At 46.7% G+C, this 20,477-nt stretch overlaps 1 protein-coding gene across 3 annotated transcripts in view; it reads left to right on the top strand.

Annotated features, from left to right (window-relative positions):
- The window catches only part of LOC126418442 (prolactin-releasing peptide receptor-like), a 981,871-nt gene that overhangs the window by 888,946 nt on the left and 72,448 nt on the right, over nt 1–20,477 (top strand). For all 3 annotated transcript variants that reach the window (XM_050085202.1, XM_050085205.1, XM_050085203.1), the window contains one exon: nt 6,188–6,288. In XM_050085202.1, the coding sequence (XP_049941159.1) occupies nt 6,188–6,288 (101 nt within the window). The remainder of the gene's footprint in view (nt 1–6,187; nt 6,289–20,477) is intronic.

The following is a 20,477-nucleotide window of genomic DNA, read 5'->3' on the forward strand; positions in this document are numbered from 1 at the left end:
GAGAATATTTATTTCTATAGGACGTCAGTTCTGGTATATTTGCTGAAGTTATTCAATTTCATTTTTATCACGTTATGTGGCGTACCGCCATGTGGTGGTAATCTTGATTAGCAGATAATGCTGGTCTCATCATGTTTGTACTTAACTCATTCATCATGTTTATACTTATCTCTCTCGTTTTTGTTGTTGCACCTGTTCTTCTATATAAAAGAATACATACCACATCCCACTGCGATTGTGAGTCTTGTTACATCAAAAAATAATGGAAAGGTGGCTTGAGGCAAAAGTTTGGGTAAGCTGAAGTAAGATGCCACATGCTACAGGAAAATGTTCACTTATGTCACCCGAACATAACGCCTAGGAACTGCATATGGCGCCAATCTAAATACGATGTCTGAGCAGACTGCTGCAGAGACTGGTGTAGAGAGCATGGAGGCATGTAGCGAGTTAACGCAATCTGAACGTGATATCATAACAGTTGCAAGGAACATGGGTCGCAGTATACCGATATGCTGGTTATGTGAACTACGATTTCTGGGTCAACAGATGACATAGTAACTACATCTATTGAAATCTTCCCCACGACTTAATCTGGCTTTGTGTGAAATGACTATTTATAAATGCTTGTATTACAGAACCTAAAAATGACAAATACAGATTTATTACGTATTATGTAGATATCAACAGAAAGGACGAAAAAAGTAAACATACAGTAGGCAATAAAGTAACTTGGTTTATCCAGAATTTATAGAATTGGAAAATGTCAGAATTATTGCTACAACATTATGAGAGGGAATTATTAAAGCGCACGGGGATTTTCACATTCGCCAAGAATTTTCCAGAAAATAAAATTTTTGTATCTGGAATAATTAATGAACTAACAAGTTATTGTAGTAAAAGTATCTATTTCCAGTAACAGAAAAGTCAGGGCCACTAAAATGTATCACTGGATTTTGGAAGGAACTACATTTTATGATTGGAACACTGTGGAACAGGAAAATGTTGAATGCAAATAACTTTTGAAATATTAAGTTTTAGGAACGTGTACAAGAAAGAAAGAAAAGAATGAGATTTTCAAATTAACCATATCAGCATTAAGACAATAGGTAGTAACACTGAATTTTGATATGCACATTGTTTGCAGGCATTGTGAATTATGGATATTTCTTTAAATACTGAACTATATATACAACACTATTGCCACCATAAGACTAGAAATTACATTTTGAATAATAAAATTTAACGAAGTACATTATGTGTATGATAGAAAAAAGAAAAAAAAATGAAAGAAAATAATTATTAATGAGTAGAATTGTAGCAAGTGCAGCTATCCTATACTGCTACATCTCAAATAGAAAGACTGTATCACCCAGTTTCTGAAATTCAGAGTAACAAGCTTTTCCTCGTTGCTCTGAATGGGTAGGAAATCTATAACAGTAGAAGGCCTTGTACACTCGAATACGCCAGTGTCCAGCCGCATGCCGCAGTGTTTGGTTTCCGTCTTCCACATCTGAGCGCAAGGTGAAAATTGTCAAGCTTTCCCAATCAGCGAGTCGCGACATTTCAAAACGTAACATAGTACTGTGGAGTGTGTTACGTAATTCTGTTTTATCTAGAGCTGTGATCTCTAAAACATTATAATCAATTACTAGAACGTGTGTGATAGTAAGGCAGCGAGAAACTGGGAGTGGTAATGACAAACCTAAGAAAGGGAAAAATATATATATAACTCAACATTGTTAATGGAGCAACAAAAAACAAAGAATCAACTTACTACAGTTTCCGTTCAAATAGATAAAGAATGCAGAATAAAAGGAGTGCATTAAAACAGACAATTAGAAAGTTACTACAATTATTAAATAAAAGTTATATAAATTCAATAAGGCTTGTAGTCTTCTTTACATATAAAGGGAAATGTCCTGGCTGATTCACTGACTCATCTTCGCCCAGCCCAAAACGCTAAGGATACGATTTAAATTTGGAGAGGGTATTGATATCATACTGTTGACTAGTTTAAGAGGGGATTTTTCGAAATTCCATCCCTGAATGGGTAAACTAGGGAATGATTGGTTTTTTGAAAATATTTCGCTATTAAAGCACTTTTGAAGTTAGAACTACGAAATTTGGTATTTTGTTTCTGAATCAAAACTAAAAAATATGTATTTTAGCATTTTTAAAAATTCAGTCACTAATTTTTAAACATAAATGTTTATTAATGAAGTACCAAAGCAATTTCAGGGCTGCATCTACCGAAAAGAGTTTTTGACTTTTCGATATAAATTTAAAAAAAAAAATACCTATTTCAGTGATTTTGGAAGTAGGGGAGGTCAAATTTTATAAAAATATTTCATTATGAATCCATTTTTAGGGCTGAGTCTATGAAAATTTGTATCTGACTTCTCGGTTTGAAATTAAATAAATATGTGTTTCAGTCTGTATCGAAGTCTGAAATAGAGGATAAAATTTTTTACGAAAATATTTCGTTGCATTAATTCATTTTTAATGTTAAATCTATAAAAATTAATCATTGACTTCTCGATCAGAAATAAAAAAAATTATGTTAGAATGTGAAAGTTTCAGTGGAAATACCATCAAAAGACAGGATTAACAGACACCTCCGACTCCAGCTACGAGAATAGCTTTTTGGTGAGAAGTACATTATAAAAAGACCATATTTCTGCTGCCATAATTAGCCTGAAAAGTTTAGAAGATGTTGCAATTTGTTAACTAAATCAAAAAGAGCTATTTAACACACTTGACGACAAATCGGCTTTGTCAGAATTGCGTATATAAAGAAACGGTTCTTTCATACATTAACTTTTCAGTAGGCGTAATATATGTTCATAAGACTAATTATGTTGTAATTATTACACAAACGCGAGCGAAGCAGCGGGCGCTAAGCTAGCATAAAATGAAACAATCATTAACTATACACAAAAACATTTCCTAAGCCCCAATTACAATAAAAAGTAGCAGAACGCCAGGGTGTAATAACTTATGGTCGTAAAGTCACCAGTCCAATGACAACATGAAATGAAACAGTTTTCTTTATTCTAGCAGAGGAGCTGCAGTAGTTTATTAATTAGATTGGAAACACCACCAAAGGCAGACAGTTCTGCAACAACCGGTCAAACAGAAAGACGCTTGACAATTTAAGCAACAGTTAGCTGAGGTCCAGAAGTCACGGTGGTAAAAATGGCTGTGAGCACTATGGGACTTAACTGTGGTTATCAGTCCCCTAGAACGTAGAACTACTTAAACCTAACTAACCTAAGGACATCACACACATCCATGCCCGAGGCAGGATTCGAACCTGCTACCGTTGCGGCCGCGCGGTTCCAGACTGGGCCGCGCGGTTCCAGACTCAAGCACCTAGAACCTCGCGGCCACCCCGGCCGGCCTACGGTGGTAAACCGAAAGTTCAAAACATTTGAAACTTCCTGACAGATTAAAACTGTGTGCCCGACCGAGACTCGAACTCGGGACCTTTGCCTTTCGCGGGCAAGTGCTCTACCATCTGGGCTACCGAAGCACGACTCACGCCCGGTACTCACAGCTTTACTTCTGCCAGTACCTCGTCTCCTACCTTCCAAACTTTACAGAAGCTCTCCTCGGTAGCTCTGATGGTAGAGCACTTGCCCCGCGAAAGGCAAAGGTCCCGAGTTCGAGTCTCGGTCGGGCACACAGTTTTAATCTGCCAGAAAGTTTCATATCAGCGCACACTCCGCTGCAGAGTGAAAATCTCATTCTGGAAACATCCCCCAGGCTGTGGCTAAGCCATGTCTCCGCAATATCCTTTCTTTCAGGAGTGCTAGTTCTGCAAGGTTCGCAGGAGAGCTTCCGTAAAGTTTGGAAGGTAGGAGACGAGGTACTGGCAGAAGGAAAGCTGTGAGTACCGGGCGTCAGTCGTGCTTCGGTAGCTCAGATGGTGGAGCACTGGCCCGCGAAAGGCAAAGGTCCCGAGTTCGAATCTCGGTCGGGCCCACAGTTTTAATCTGCCAGGAAGTTTCATATCAGTGCACACTCCGCTGAAGAGTGAAAATCTCATTCTAGAAACATCCCCCAGGCTGTGGCTAAGACATGTCTCCGCAGTATCCTTTCTTTCAAGAGTGCTAGTTCTGCAAGGTTCGCAGGAGAGCTTCTGTAAAGTTTGGAAGGTAGGAGACGAGATACTGCCAGAAGTAAAGCTGTGAGTACCGGGCGTCAGTCATGCTTCGGTAGCTCAGATGGTGGAGCACTTGCCCGCGAAAGGCAAAGGTCCCGAGTTCGAGTATCGGTCGGGCACACAGTTTTAATCTGCCAGGAAGTTTCATATCAGCGCACACTCTGCTGCAGAGTGAAAATCTCATTCTGGTTTTCAAAACATTTGCTTCAAAATGTCCCTTATCTGCTTATTTTTCTTTTCGGTTCGAATTACTGTGTGTTGAAGGAAGGAAGCCGCAGCTAACGTTTGTGCAGCTAGATAACAACAGTCTGCGTCTAGCGCTAGCCTCCCCACATGTTTGGGCTGGGGAATCTTCAGCTGCAGTGTGCGCAGTGAGCCTCCTTTAACGGTGCCTCAAGTTGCCAGAAGAAAAAACAAAGTATAAGTCGTCGTCTCCAAACACAAGGCAAATACTGCTCTTTCTTATTGGCACCACTTGGAATGACGGAAGCTAGTCGGCGTCGAAGCCTATGCTAGGAGCACTCACTGATTATGAGAGTCCGCAAGACTTCAGAGGCAACGGTCTTAGTGCAGCAGGCGGGGCCTGCTGCACCCTCTAGCTGGACGCCATGGTAATCGTCGACCGGTAACGAGGCTCAGAGAAAGGCCTCTATCGATAATCTCCGATGAGTCGATTAGTGGCTCGGTCTGCAGAAGTCAACTGTTGCAACGGCGGACATTTGCAAATTCTCCTTGGTCGTAAATCGTTCGATACTAATGACCCGGAAAAGTGCTTACCTTCATGTTCCTTTAAGTATACATTACGCTTGATTCGCATCCATGTATACTCTGCCTAAGTAGACACTGTCCTAAAGACTTTGTTTTAGTTTTGTGGTGGAGAGACTCAAAGAAGGGTTTTCCCTTTCTAAGTAAATGGAGCTAAAGTCAACTGTGTCTTGAGTAAACTTGTTTATAGTATTTGTCAAATAGTGGTTCAAAATCATTGCTATATTACCGTTGTTCAGGGTGATGGGGATGCTCTCACCTATGAGTTATATGCAACCCGCAACCCCTTCGAAAGCGACGCGCGAAATTTTCATTTTCTCTCGCCCACTACACACGAACTGTTTGTGCTACAGAAAGGGTGAACAGGACCTTTTTGTAGGAAGATTGATGCAGGAAGTTTTGTACTGGGATACGTTTTCGCTAGAGTTTTGCGGCTTTCCAGTTATTCAGGGAAAACGTACAAAAGTGACCTTCAAATGTGGTTTTTGTTAAAGAACTTTAAAACCGTGGCCTTCAGCGAAAACTTATCCAAGTACAAAATTTAACTGCATTAAGTTTCCTACAGAAAGGTCTTATCCATTTTTTCCTGTGGGTTTAATAAGTTACTCATAGAAAGAGAGAGATTGTGAAAATCTCGTGCATGATTTTTTAAGGCATTGCGGGTTGCATAAAATCACAAATTTAAAAAATATGAGGAGGCAGGATACTGTAGTGTTGGGGGCCCTACATTTCATTACTGCTTCAGGCGTCGTCTTAACGTCAGTTGGTCCCCAACAGTTCAGAGCGCTCCCTCCAAATATTCAGTCAACACCAGTCTTCTTATTCTGAACGGTAATACTCTCGCAGGATATTCCATTGTAGTTGCCGATCCTCTTGGTATGTCGCAGAGTTGAGACAATCCGATCACGCTACACGCTGTTGTGATCCCCTAGATTTTTCCAGCGTCTTATATGTTTATGCTCTTCACGGGAATGCTGCCCGATTTGATCGTCTTCACTAAACGATAATTTGGCGATCCATCTGGGCGCCTTGTTCAGGTGCGATCTCTGAGTACACAATTACTCATAGTACGGCATTTCATGATTTTCGCTGCAGTGTTTTATCGCTGATGCTATAATCAATACAGGTCTTTCTCCCGTATAACAAACTGATTTCATTAGTAAATATGGCACATTCACAATAACACGCGACAGCCCACAATGTGCTGACGACAGGGGCGTCACGACCAGGATACTTGACAAGTGGCTTCTTCCGCAGGTAATCAAGATGCTCGTCATCGTGGTGGCCCTTTTCGCTCTCTGCTGGCTGCCATTGCAGACGTACAACGTACTGCAAGACGTATTCCCGTACATCAACGAGTAAGTATTTATTAGATGTATGTTACTGTTTCTTATGGAATGGAACTTTGCCATCGCTATTCACAGCACAACTTTAGATTCCTATTTCGAATAGTATCGCGTGTAATCTGCCTTTAACATCTCGTGGTTTGGATTCACAGTCACGTAAAACTTTCTAAAAGACATCATAATAGCCACTGACTGTAGAAATACCACTCTTAAGAACAAAAAAAACATCTATTAGGCGCACTACGAATGTAGCTGTGTGGACATGTTAGGAATGTGCCTCTCACGGGGAGCGTGCAAGGGGTAAGTCCCTGCAGGCACACTATTCTCTGTGCCCTCGGTGGCTCAGATTGGGATGTTATTCAAGGTGCAATATGAATCCCTTGCATGCCACGAGTTGTGGTGGGGTGGGACTCATCCACGTGCCGACTCGTGTCAAGGCACTTTACGTCAGCTCCCAACTAAAACTTTGGCATCGTTGCCCGCAGAGCCTTACTAGCCTCCTGCTTCACAACTTTGCGCCAGCCTCCTTGTCCGCCCCAGTACTGGTATCGACCATTCCAACCCCCTTTTTTTTTACATCCAACGATTTTTCCTGGAGTTCAGTTATGTCTAACGATCCTTACCACTTACACGTTTGTACCTCACGAAAACAGTCTCCGAATTGTTACAGCAGTGACGGCCGTCCAACCCCATCGAACGTAAGTATTCACAGTACGTGTGGCGACACATATGGAAGGCGATCCATGCGCGTTTTCTCGAATCAGACGTTCAATCAGCGTGGTACATCCCCGTGAATGGCAAACAAGTTAACCGAGATCGTCTGCACTGCATCCACCTCGCCGATTCATCCCTCTGCACCCACTGTGGAGTGAATGACACAGATGTCCACCGGTTCCACTGTGGCACAGCGTTCGACGTCTGGACACTTGCGCGGCGAATTTTGACGTTTCTTACTCGACAGACACCAGCTCAGATCGACGTCCACATGCTTTTGTACCCCGATAGGACTTTCTACCCCTCAGCCAAAACTCACTCTGTGAATTGGATCTGTGGCCACACGATCCGCTATCTTTTCACTTCTGGCGACAAGTCTACGCTAGGTTATTGGACTTATCTCAACGAACGACAGTGCGTCCTGATACGCAACCCACGCTATAAGCAATATTTTTCCAATTTCTTACGGAGCACCTTCGATGACCTACCTCAAAGCTGGAACGTCCAAGCCCTGAGAAGCTGAAAACTGTATTAACCGAACCGAACTGAATAGATCTGCTACCCACAACCCACGCCTACGCAATGAGAAGACACGTTTGGACGAGCTGGCCTGCTGTAGGCGGAGACACTTCAGGCGCTCCTGTAAGAACTGGTCTTTAACTACAAGTCGCACGATGACTTTATATAGATAAAATAAAATAAAATAAAAACTTTTCCTTTTTTATTCCTCATAATTTCTTCTTAAAGGAAAATGAAATTTGATTTTGGCTTTGAGAAACGTTTTTTTGTTCCAAAAGATTGCTTTTTCGCCATCAAGACGAAGGAGACTAATTTTTCTTTACTGGAAGGGGAAACCAGAATAATTGGAGTGGAAAAAAAAGATAGGAGTGTCTGCCGTGTAAACAGGAGATCCCGGGTTCAAGACACGGTCGGGGAACACATTTTCAACACGTCCCCAATGAATTATATCAACGCCTGGTTGCAGCTAGGGTGTCCATTTAATTATAATTTCAGAAAAACAAGAGTTATACAAATTTGTCGCAAATTAAGATCGACGAATTTGCTAAATTCTTAACCTTCGCGGCTGGTAGACGAATATGTGACGCTGCAGGTCAATTTCACCGCGAAATTGGAAACGGGTCATACCGATACGAGGGCATAAAGTCTTTGCGAATTTCATTCGGTGTCCTCAGGTAGACATTACCTGTGCTTCGCCGACACTCGCGTGAACAGTATACACACATGTCAGCTTTTGAGAGAAGAGAGGACGTGTAGTCGGGGTCAATAAAGTCAATTAAGTCAATTGCAGTAATTCGACAATCGCTCGACGTTTGAAAAGGAATGATGCCTCTGATTCGACGATGTTGGCAGGAACGAGTGAACCGTGGCCGAACACAGCGTCGATAAGGAAGTGGTCGACCTAGACAGACGACACAGCGTGAGGACCGAGCAATCACCTGACAGGCACATAGAGCCCCGAAATCATCATTATCAGCGATGCGGCTCAAGGACTATTAATGGACTTTTCACAGAAAGGAGATTTAGCTCACGGCGCTCCATGTACAGACTACCACAGACCTCTGTACACCAACAAGTCCGTTTCTAGTGGTTTCGGCCACATTCAGCGCGAAATCTCATTCGCGGGAGTGGAAATGCAGCTCGTTTTGTATTATCACGTAATAGGGGAGAGAGTGTGGCAGATATGATACGCGAGTTGAGATGGAAGTCATTAAAGTAAAGACGTTTTTCGTCGCGGCGAGATCTATTTACGAAATTTCAGTCACCAACTTTCTCTTCCAAACGCGAAAATATTTTGTTGAGGCCAAACTACATAGGTAGGAATGATCATCAAAATAAAATAAAAGAAATCAGAGCTCTAATAGAAAGGTTTAGGTGTTCGTATTTCCCGCGCGCTGTTCGGGAGTGGAATGGTAGAGAGACAGTATGATTGTGGTTCGATGAACCCTCTGCCAAGCACTTAAATGTGAATTGCAGAGTAATCATGTAGATGTAGATTGTTGACTCTTGTTTTGAACTGAGCACCGATGACCAGGGAAGACCTGTCTGGAAATACCATGAGCAATGGTGAGCCGCCAACCTGACTTTCGCCCTCCATATGGTCCAACGTCCAGGAGGGACAGTCTGGGATACCATTTCATTTCATAGCAGGACACCTTTGGCTGTGATCCGCGATACTCTCACAGCACAGCAGTACGCCGACGATATTCTACACCCCGGTTGGTTTCCCTTCATGGCAATCCATCCTGAGCTTATATTTCAGCAAGACAATACCTGCTCGGAGGTAGCGAGATTTTTTTACTGCTTATCTTCGTGCTTGCCGAACGATTCATTGCCCACCAAAATCGCTGGATCACTACCCAATTTGGAAAGCTTGGAGTACAGTACGTAGGGCTCTCCAACCATCTCTGTATTTTGACGATCTAACTTGTAAGGGGTCCGTAGGCCCTTACTATAAGTTTTGCGACAGCACAGGTCGACAGGACAAACAATCGATAGTGTGTGTCGGGTTGCGAGAGCGAGGGCGAGTGTTGAGACAGGAGTGTGGTACGCGCTGCAGGCCGAGCCGGGTGGAGGTCTGTTGCTGGAATGCAAGACCGTACCGACAAAATGAGTGGCCATCGCCGTGGTTTAACCCCTTTGTGTTAGAAATATACGGGAAAGTGAAAAAGTATAATTACTAGTGTGATTCAGTGATATTTTTGTGCCGATATTTGTAATTACGCGTCTACCGCGCCGGCATCATTTGGATTTCAGTGTTGGATTGCAGTGTTGGATTGTAGTGTTGGATTGCAATGATTGAAATTGCGTGTGACGATAAGGAATAACGAAAGGGCCTGTGCTGAGATTAACCATTATTAATTCTGTATGACGAAGGCAGTGGCTGTCTCCTTACTTTGTGTTTTTGTGATGAATATAAGTTGTTGATTAATGAAGCTGTGTTGTCGTTCTTCTTGGCACCAGACATTTCTTTTTACAGCATTTTGAGAAGGACAAAATGGAATGTAACATCTCCGTAGTAGTCCAATCCGATCGCCAGCCCATTAGGTACACGGTCACATTAGTTATTATCTATTTGGGCTGCTATCAGATCCCGATCGAGCAGGATAAATCAGTAGATTAAACCGGAGTGTTACAAACTCTCTAATTGCACACAATTGGGCACGAAATCCCTCAGAAGGACATCCAAAAACTCCATCAGTGATTGCCAAGCCAAACAACTGTTTGCAACAGGGCCAGAAGTGGAGCAACGCGTTGTTGACTTGCCAACTTGTGAGGGTCTTTCTCTTGAATAAATCATCCAATTTTTCCGAAATTTTAATCATTTATTTGTCTGTACATGTACCTATTTCCGTCCCATTTAGACAATTCCTTCGTGGTTCCTCGTTTTCATGCGTTAGAGTGTATTTGTTTTCACTGTTGTAGTTTCAGCCTTTAGACCATTATGAAGTGGTATATAACAAAGGAATGTGCTTTGGCACAGGTCAGACTCTAGAAATCTTCTGAAGTGTACACATGTCCTCGTCGCTTCTGTGCCCTTTAACATTGTTATCGTCTGTAACATAAATCGCTACAGAACAGTGTACAACGACAGTTGTTTGTTGAGATTTACGTATTTACTTTACAGATGGTAACTTTCTTAAGAGGCTCAGATAAGACGGAGACATGTGTGCATCTAGGAAGGTTTATAAAGTTTGACATGTGACAAACGACAGTCTTTTACTGTGTACTGTTGGATAATGACCTTAAGGCTCAAATTGATGTAGTGAAAATAAATAATTTATACAGTCAGTGGTGACGGTGATGTCTTTGAAAAATTAACCTATAAATGTATAAGCACTTCTGTATTCAGAATTTCTGTTATTACTTTACAGCAAGTTAAAACACTCATAGACTTTCCGATAGTCAAAAGAATCAATCCAGCATTATTAATCTGAGTGGAAGAACGTTTGGTACTCACACTTTCAGGCATACATCTTAATCTGTACTGCTGCTGAAGTGACTACACTTGTATTACAGATAACCACTGCATTCCCCTACAACACAGGAGAACTTTAAGACAGTGGTGGACATAACTTGACAGATGTCTATGAGTTTTTTACTCTCTTTTCTATCTGTATAGCTATAAAATTCGACGTTTTTTGTGGTCGTTGTTAACTGTTTTCTTTCCTGTTATAGTCTTGTGGTGATGTGCTGTGACATTTGTGGCCACTAGAGATATTTTGTAGCCTTCCTGTTTCACTGACTATACAGCTAATCGGACCTGCGTCTGTCTAGTAGTTTGTAGAATAACATCATTGTTTTAAAACAGTACAGAATTTTATGGTGATAATGTACAACGAAACTACATAGATAACTTTAGTAGGACACAGAATAAATCGGACGCAATAAGGATAGATGAAAGTACCTACGAAGATTTCAACTAACCAAGCTAAATCACTAAAGTTAAAACTACATGCGTCCTCCAGCATAACCGGACAATAAACCACTTTGTTACCAGGATACAATAGATTCAACTGCGTGCACTGGTAAAATATCTAGTACAACTACAAGAAAATCACTCTCCCTGGCGTCGACAGTTTTCTTTCCTTTGGGGGAATAAAGCATCTCTTAAGTAGGATTCAGAAGGCCAAGTGTATCACTCTCCAGTCCTCCTACAGAGGAAAATTCCTTGGCAGTAGAGGAAATACGGCTTAGACCCTCCTCATAACTGTCACACTTGCTGACGGTATACCTACAGCAGCAGATGTAAAAGAAAGGCCACGGACAACTGTTGGCGAAAGAATGATAAGAAGTGGTATGTTAGCCAAAAGCTGGATAGCATTTGCTGCCAATAGCTGGAAACCACTCATGCGGTTACAAATATAAACAGACACGAAAGCGAGTTGCTTACTGAAGGTAGCCAATCACAGCGGAAAAGAGCATCTTGAAACAATAGCCACTGCAAAGGGCGAGGCGATGTCACCACACAAGGGCTGGTCTTTGTTGTGCGTGACAAATGTTCTGAACAGAGATAGAACTAGTGCTGCGTTTTCAGACAGAGGAGATTCGTCATTGAGTAGTCATCCTGTCGTCTTCTTTGTGTCCATCGAAATCTGCAGCACGGTTACGACACAGGGGCTGCGCCGAGCCGCAGAATGATGCAGTGTCGCCAGCAGCGGCCATGGGCTTTAGTCTGGGCTGCACACACATTCTTCAGCACTGAGTTCCTGGAGGGACTCCAGCCCCCAGTACCGTCAGCCTGTCGCTGTCGTCTGCTGACACCAACACTGAGTTCCGACGGGGACTCGATGCCAAAGAGTCAGCCGCCATCCGACTACTACTAAGGGGCAGTGGGTCGAATCCAGAGCACAGTAGTCTCCACAGCCCACTGTGGTGAATGCACGCAGGTCAGAGGAGGTCGTCCAGACGGGCCACCACTATCGCCGAGGGAAGCAGTGCGCCACTGACATCACGGCCATCTGTCCACGGGACTACCATCAGCACTGCAGGGCGCCGACGAAGCATTCTAGGCAAACGCCCCACACCTACATTCTTGCTGGCCTGCATAAACGAGGAGAGGCATGTTTGCCTCACTCAGCCGGAAATCAATAGCTAACAAAGCTAATAAAGGCGTTGCTTCCAGTCAACAATTTTTGCGTGGGACACTTGAACACCACTTGCCCACTGGACACTTCAGAGTGCTTTTAGGGGTGCCTAAGCGGAGGGTGGGTTTCTTTTTTCTTCCTCTCTCTTGTGTCGCGACAGTATTGAGACCAAAGTACAGGAGTCGTGCTTATTCGAAATTTAATTTAGTAAAAATAGTGGAACCCGTAAAGGTATCACAATTTAAAGAAACGCTGGGGACGAGTGGTTAATGTCTATTCGTTGTACAGAATGTAATTTACTTGGGTATTCTGTCCCATGTGCCAAATGAGTAGGGGTAGTCTTTTGCACGTGTAAACGTTTCTACATGCAGCCAGACAGTGTAGAAAGGCAAGATGGTGCACTATTAAACAGATGAACTAGGTGAATTCCAGCAGTGCTAGTGCTGAATTTTTATTTTTTTGTTGAGAAAATTATTACACAACAGGCCATTAAAATTGCTACTTCACGAAGATGACGTGCTACAGAAGCGAAATGTAACCGGCAGGTAGAAGATGCTGTGATATGCAAATGATTAGCTTTTCGGAGCATTCACACAAGGTTGGCGTCGGTGGTGACACCTAAAACGTGCTGACATGAGGAAAGTTTCCAACGGATTTCTCATGCACAAACAGCAGTTGACCTGCGTTGCCTGGTGAAACGTTGTTGTGATGCCTCGTGTAAGGAGGAGAAATGCGTATCATCACGTTTCCGACTTTGGTAAAGGTCGGATTGTAGCTTATCGCGATTGCGGTTTATCGTATCGCGACACTGCTGCTCGCGTTGGTCCAGATCCAATAACTGCTAGCAGAATATGGAATCGGTGGGTTCAGGAAGGTGATACGGAACGCCGTGCTGGATCCCAACGGCCTCGTATCACTAGCAGTCGAGATGACAGGCATCTAATCCGCATGGCTGTAACGGATCGTGCAGCCACGTCTCGATCCCTGAGTCAACAGATGGGGACATTTGCAAGACAACAACCATCTGCATGAACAGTTCGACGATGTTTGCAGCAGCATGGACAATCAGCTCGGAGAACATGGCTGTGGTTACCCTTGACGCTGCACCACTGACAGGAGCGCCTGCGATGGTGTACTCTACGACGAACCTGGGTGCACGAATGGCAAAACATAATTTTTTCGGATGAATCCGGGTTCTGTTTACAGCATCATGATGGTCGCATCCGTGTTTGGCGACATCGCGGTGAATGCACATTGGAAGCGTGTATTCGTTATCGCCATACCGGCGTATCACCCGGCATGATGGTATGGGGTGTCATTGGTTACACGTCTCTGTCACCTCTTGTTCGCACTGACGGCACTTTGAAGAGTGGACGTTACATTTCAGATATGTTACGACCCGTGGCTCTACCCTTCAGTCGATCCCTGCGAAACCCTACCCCTTCAGCAGGATAACGCACGACTGCATGTTGCAGGTCCTGTACGGGCTTTTCCGAACACATAAAGTGTCGACTGCTGCCCTGGGCAGCACATTCTCCAGATCTCTCACCAATTGAAAACGTCTGGTCAATGGTGGCCGAGCAACTGGTTCGTCACAATACGCCAGTCATTACTCTTGATGAACCGTGGTATCGCGTTAAAGCTGCATGGGCAGCTGTATCTTTTTTTTTTTTTTTTGGGAGGGTTTAAGGGCGCTGAACTGCTGTGGTCATTAGCGCCCAGTCACTGGTGTTAGAGCATATGGAATCTGCTAAAACTCAAGGGGATGGGGGGACACCAGAAGGACCTGACAAAGATGCAGATAAAATAAGTAAAAAGGTTAAATGTCTTTGGACAAGCCAGTTAAAGTTATAAAACGCAGAATACGAGCAGCTGCTCGAGCGTCATCAGCTAAAACATCCGGTAAAGTAGATGGCAGGGACAGGACAACATGAAATTGACTAAAATGGGGACACGACAATAAAACATGGCGCACTGTTAATGCCTGACCACAAGGGCACTGCGGGGCTGCGTCACCGGAGAGCAGGTAGCGGTGGCTAAACCGGCAATGCCCAATCCGCAACGTGGTCAGAAGGACCTCCTCGCGCCGAGATGGTCGGGAGGATGTTGTCCAAGCAGTTGGGAGCGGTTTTACTGCCCGGAGCTTGTTTCCTTGGAGGGATGACCAAGCATCCCACCACAACGACACAAGCCTCTTACATACATCCCCACGAACGTCAGATGATGGGACACAATGGGAGGCTGGCCGAGGCCAGGAGGACTGCAGCCTCATTCCCAGGCACTCCTACATGTCCGGGAACCCACAGAAAGCTGACAGAACCACCATTATCAGCGAAAGAATGGAGGGACTGCTGTATCCGTTGAATCAAGGGATGGACCGGATAGGGAGCTCCAAGGCTCTGAAGAGCACTGAGTGAGTCAGAGCAGAGTACATACGATGAATGGCGGTGGCGGCGGGCATACTGAACTGCCTGATGGAGAGCAAAAAGCTCGCCCGTAAAACTGGAACACTGGTCGAGGAGCCGGTATTTAAAGGTGGCGGCCCCGACGACAAAGGCACAGCCGACACCATCGTCAGTTTTGGAGCCATCGGTGAAAATAAAGGTGTGACCGGCAAGTCGAGCACGACGTTCGACAAACCGTGAGCAATACACTGCAGCCAGAGTACCCTCCTTCGGGAGTGAGCTGAGGTCGAGATAAATATGAACCAGAGCCTGGAGCCAAGGTGGTGTCGGGCTCTCACCCTCTCTGAAGGTGGTACGGAGGGCAAAATCCAATTGTCGAAGCAGGCGACGGAAGCGGACTCCGGGGGGCAGCAGGGCAGACACATACAACCCATACTGACGGTCGAGAGAATCGGCGAAGAAGGACTTGTAAGAGGGGTGGTCGGGCATAGACAACAGCCAGCAGGCATACCGACACAGCAGTACGTCGCGCCGGTAGGTCAATGGTAACTCGGCAGCTTCAGCATAAAGACTCTCGACAGGACTAGTGTAGAAGGCTCCGGTCGCAAGACGTATCCCCCGATGGTGGATGGAGTTGAGCCGGCGTAAGAGGGATGGCCGAGCGGACGAGTAGACGAAGCTCCCATAATCCAGCTTCGATCGGACTATGGACCGATACAAGCGAAGCAGGACAGTGCGATCCGCTCCCCAAGATGAACCGCTAAGAACTCTGAGGACATTAAGGGAACGTGTACAACGGGCCGCCAAATAAGAGACATGTGGAGACCAACACAGTTTCTGTCCAACGTGAGCCTAAGAAACTTAGTTGTGTCCACGAATGGGAGAACAACGGGACCGAGATGTAAGGATGGCGGAAGGAACGCTTTATATCGCCAAAAGTTGATACAAACCGTCTTCTCTTCAGAGAACCGGAAGCCATTTGCCACGCTCCATGAGTAGAGGCTGTCTAGACAACGCTGAAGGCAGCGCTCCAGGAGGCATGTTCTCTGGGCACTGCAGTAGATCGCGAAGTCATCGACAAAGAGAGAGCCTGAGACATTAGGTGGAATGCAATCCATAATTGGATTGATCGCGATGGCAAAAAGGGCTACGCTCAAGACGGAGCCCTGAGGCACTCCGTTCTCCTGGAGGAAGACGTCGGACAATACGGAACCCACACGTATCCTAAACTTTCGATCCGTTAAAAAGGAATCAATAAAAAGGGGCAGGCGACTGCGTAGGCCCCACCTGTGCATAGTGCGGAGGATACCTCCTCTCCAACAGGTATCATAAGCCTTCTCCAAGTCGAAGAACACGGCTACCGTTTGGCGCCTTCGCTAAAAGTTGTTCATGATGAATGTCGACAAGGTCACAAGGTGGTCAACAGCGGAGCGGCGGCGACGAAAGCCGCATTGGACATTAGTAAGTAGTCGTCGAGATTCAAGAATCCAGACTAACCGAGCATTAACCATGCACTCCATCACCTTACAGACACAGCTTGTAAGAGAAATGGGGCGGTAACTAGAAGGAAGGTGTCTATCCTTCCCGGGCTTGGGTATAGGAACAACAACGGCGTCACGCCAACGCATGGGGACTTGACCTTCGGTCCAGACGCGATTGTAGGTACGAAGAAGGAAGCTTTTGCCCGCCGGAGAAAGGTGTGCCAGCATCTGAACATGAATGGCATCTGGCCCCGGAGCAGAGGACCGGGACAGTGCAAGCGCACATTCGAGTTCCCGCATAGTAAAGGGGGCATTATAAGTTTCCAGATTCAGCGAGTGGAAGGAAGGTCGCCGAGCCTCTTCTGCCTCTTTCCTGGGAAGGAAGGCAGGATGGTAATGGGCGGAGCTTGAAACCTCCGCGAAAAAGCGGCCAAAGGCGTTGGAGTCAGCCACAGGATCAACAAGGACCTCATTACCTGAGGTCAGGCCAGGTACCAAGGAGTGGGCCTTAATGCCCGACATCCGGCGCAGGCTACCCCAAACGATGGAAGAGGGAGTAAATCTGTTAAAGGAGCTGGTGAAAGAGGCCCAACAAGCTTTTTTGCTGTCTTTGATGACTCTACGGCATTGCGCTCGGAGTCGTTTGTATTCAACACAATTCGCCAACGTAGGATGGCGGCGAAAGGTGCGTAAAGCACGTCGTCGAGCACGGATAGCGTCCCTACAAGCCTCGTTCCACCAGGGGACGGAAACGCGACGTGAAGATGAAGTAGTACGAGGAATGGAACGTTCGGCAGCATTGATGATAACAGCCGTGAGGTATTCGACCCGACTGTCACAACTGGGAAAATCGTGGTCCGGAAAGGTCGCCAGGGAGGAGTAAAGTCCCCAGTCAGCTTTCAGTATGTTCCAGCTCGAAGGACGTGGGGATGGGGTGTGGTGCAGGAGACAAACGACACAGGGGAAGTGGTCGCTCGAATAGGTGTCAGAAAGGACATACCACTCGAACCGACGGGCAAGAGTGGTAGAACAGATCGAGAGGTCCAAGTGGGAGTAGGTATGAGTAGAGTCCGAGAGGAAAGTCGGGGCGCCGGTATTGAGGCAGACAAGATTGAGATGGTTGAAGACATGCGCCAAGAGTGAGCCTCTTGGACAGGATGCAGGAGAGCCCCAAAGGGGATGATGGGCATTGAAGTCGCCAAACAATAAGAACGGCGGGGGAAGCTGAACGATCAGGTGCATCATGTCAGCCCGACTAACAGCAGATGACGGTGGAGTGTAGATGGTACAAAGTGAAAAAGTAAAAGCAGAAAGAGTAATGCGGACAGCTATTGCTTGGAGTGGGGTGGTCAATGGGATGGGATGGTAATAGACATCGTCCTGAACGAGCGACATGACCCCACCATGAGGTGGGATACCGTCCACGGGGGTGAGGTCATACCGCTCCGAGGTATAGTGGGTAAAGGCAATACGGTCAGTCGGGCGCAACTTGGTTTCCTGGAGACCAAGGACGAGCGGACAGTGCAGGCGGAGGAGCAGTTGTAATTCCTCCCGATTAGATCGAATACCTCTTATGTTCCAATGAAACAACGCCATCGCTAGTCAAAAAGTTGGGGGAACGAGATGGGGGAAGAGCTGGTCACCTCGACGGCCGCGGAGGGCCAGGTTGCGAGGGAACAACGCTACAACCGACGGCAGGCGGATCCGGTTCCATCGACTCGTCGCCACCTGCGGCCGCTGTCCCTGGTTGTGTAGGAGGGGCCGCATCATTTGTCGACGAAAGGCCGACGGAGCGCCTGGCAGCAGAGCGTCCCGGCGAAACTGAGGACGGCCGGGATCAGCGACTCACGGATGGAGCGTCAGACGAAACGCGCCGGGGTGGAGAGGGGGATAGAGACTTCTTCTTGGAGGCCTTCTTGGAAGGCCGAGGAGGCACAGGGATGGTGGGCTGGACCCGAAGAAGGTCCTCATGCGCGGGGTCCGTTTTGGAACCTCGGAAGCTGGGGTCTGGAACGTTTCCCCGATGGACACCTGAGAAGAGGATCGCTTCTCAGGTGGCGTGGGGGGAGGAGGAGGAAGGGTGGCCCCTGGGGCAGAGGGGGTGGGGGCCACAGGGGAGGAGGATTTGGAAGGGAGGGATTTGGGAGGCGGAGGCAGAGCCCCCTGATGGGCGGAGGAGGCAGAGTGGGGACAGGATAGGGGTGAGGATACCGCGGAAGGAGTGGACACAACTGAGGCAAACGAAGTGGTCAATGGCACGGGATGGAGGCGGTCGTACTTCTTCCGGGCCTCAGAATAGGAGAGCCTATCCTAAGTTTTGATTTCTTGTATCTTCTTCTCCTTCTGATATGCGGGGCAGTCTGAGGATCTAGGCGAGTGGACGCCAGGACAATTAATGAACCGAGGTGGAGGGGTGCATGTATGTTCCTCACGAAGAGGACATCCACAATCGCCACAAAGGGGTTCAGCCTCACACCGTGACGACATGTGCCCGAAGCGCAAACACCTAAAACAGCGCATAGGAGGCGGGACGTAAGGTCGCACGTCACACCGGTAGCACATCACCTTTACCTTATCCGGGAGAACATCCCCTTCGAAGTCGAGGATGAAGGCCCCAGTGTCAATGCGACAGTCTTTGGGGCCGCGCTGGACTCGCCGAACGAAATGCACGCCTCGGCGCTCCAGGTTGGCCCTGAGCTCCTCATCAGATTGTAGCAGGAGGTCACGATGAAAAATAACCCCCTGCGTCCTATTTAGTGCCAGATGTGGGACAATGGATACTGGGATGTCCCCTAGGCAGTCGCATGCCTGGAGCGCCGTCGACTGTGTGGCGGAGGTGGTCTTGATAAGAAAGGACCCTGAACGCATCTTGCTGAGAGCCTCGATTTCCCCGAAGACGTCCTCAATGTGTTGAACACAGAACATGGGCTTGAAGGTGGCGAACGTCCCCCCATTGGTTCGAGAACAGACCAAATAGCGGGGGAAGTACTTCGCCCCAAGCCGGCCGGCCTGTCCCTCCTCCCATGGAGTGGCCAAGGGGGAAAGGGCAGGAGAACCAGAACTAGAAACGGTACCTTTTCTTTTGAAAGATTCGGCCGCAGAGCGACCTGATACGTGTTGACGTTTCATCTGTGAAACGTCCGCCCCGATACCACCGACCAGGGGCTCTCCCCACGGGCGCCACCCAGCCGCAGCAAGGGCCACCTGGCAGGATGACCATTGCCGGGAGTCCTGATGCCCCAAGGAGACGGGCATCTACTCCTTGGCCGACGTGGGGAGGGTGCAGCTCAGGTATCGGCAGTACGATCCCTGTGTTGTCAGGGGGCTACAACCTAGAGGGTACATGACGACCCCACCACAACCGGCTGGCTACCGTGCTGGATTTCTGGTGCCATGGAGAGTCCATTATGATCGCTGGTGCAGATGGAGATGCACTATGGGCGTAACTTGGACAACCCATCAGGCGTTTAGGCCCAATTTGAGGAATAGTGGGTATGGCTACAACGCCGGTGCAATGCTGAGTGCCAAGGTCTTAGTGCACTTAGGACCAGTGGTACACCACGTAAGGTGTCCTTCCCCAAAAGGCTCGTACTTCTGCAGAATTTTGAAAAATGGAGGTCAAACCCCAAGGGGGACCATCACATAGAAGGCCGAAACGGTTGATACTCCTTTTAGTCGCCTCTTACGATAGGCAGGAATACCTCGGGCCTATTCTTACCCCGGACCCGCAGGGGGGGCAGCTGTATCTGTACACGCCATCCAAGCTCTGTTTGACTCAATGCCCAGGCGTATCAAGGCCGTTATTATGGCCAGAAGTGGTTGTTCTGAGTACTGATTTCTCAGGATCTATGTACCCAAATTGCGTGAAAATGTAATCACATGTCAGTTCTAGTATAATACATTTGTCCAATGAATACCCGTTTATGATCTGCATTTCTTCTTGGTGGAGCAATTTTAATGGCCAGTAGTGTATTTTAAAATGAATACCGTGAAGG

This window comes from Schistocerca serialis, chromosome 9 (genome assembly GCF_023864345.2).
Source record: "Schistocerca serialis cubense isolate TAMUIC-IGC-003099 chromosome 9, iqSchSeri2.2, whole genome shotgun sequence".
NCBI lineage: Eukaryota > Metazoa > Arthropoda > Insecta > Orthoptera > Acrididae > Schistocerca > Schistocerca serialis.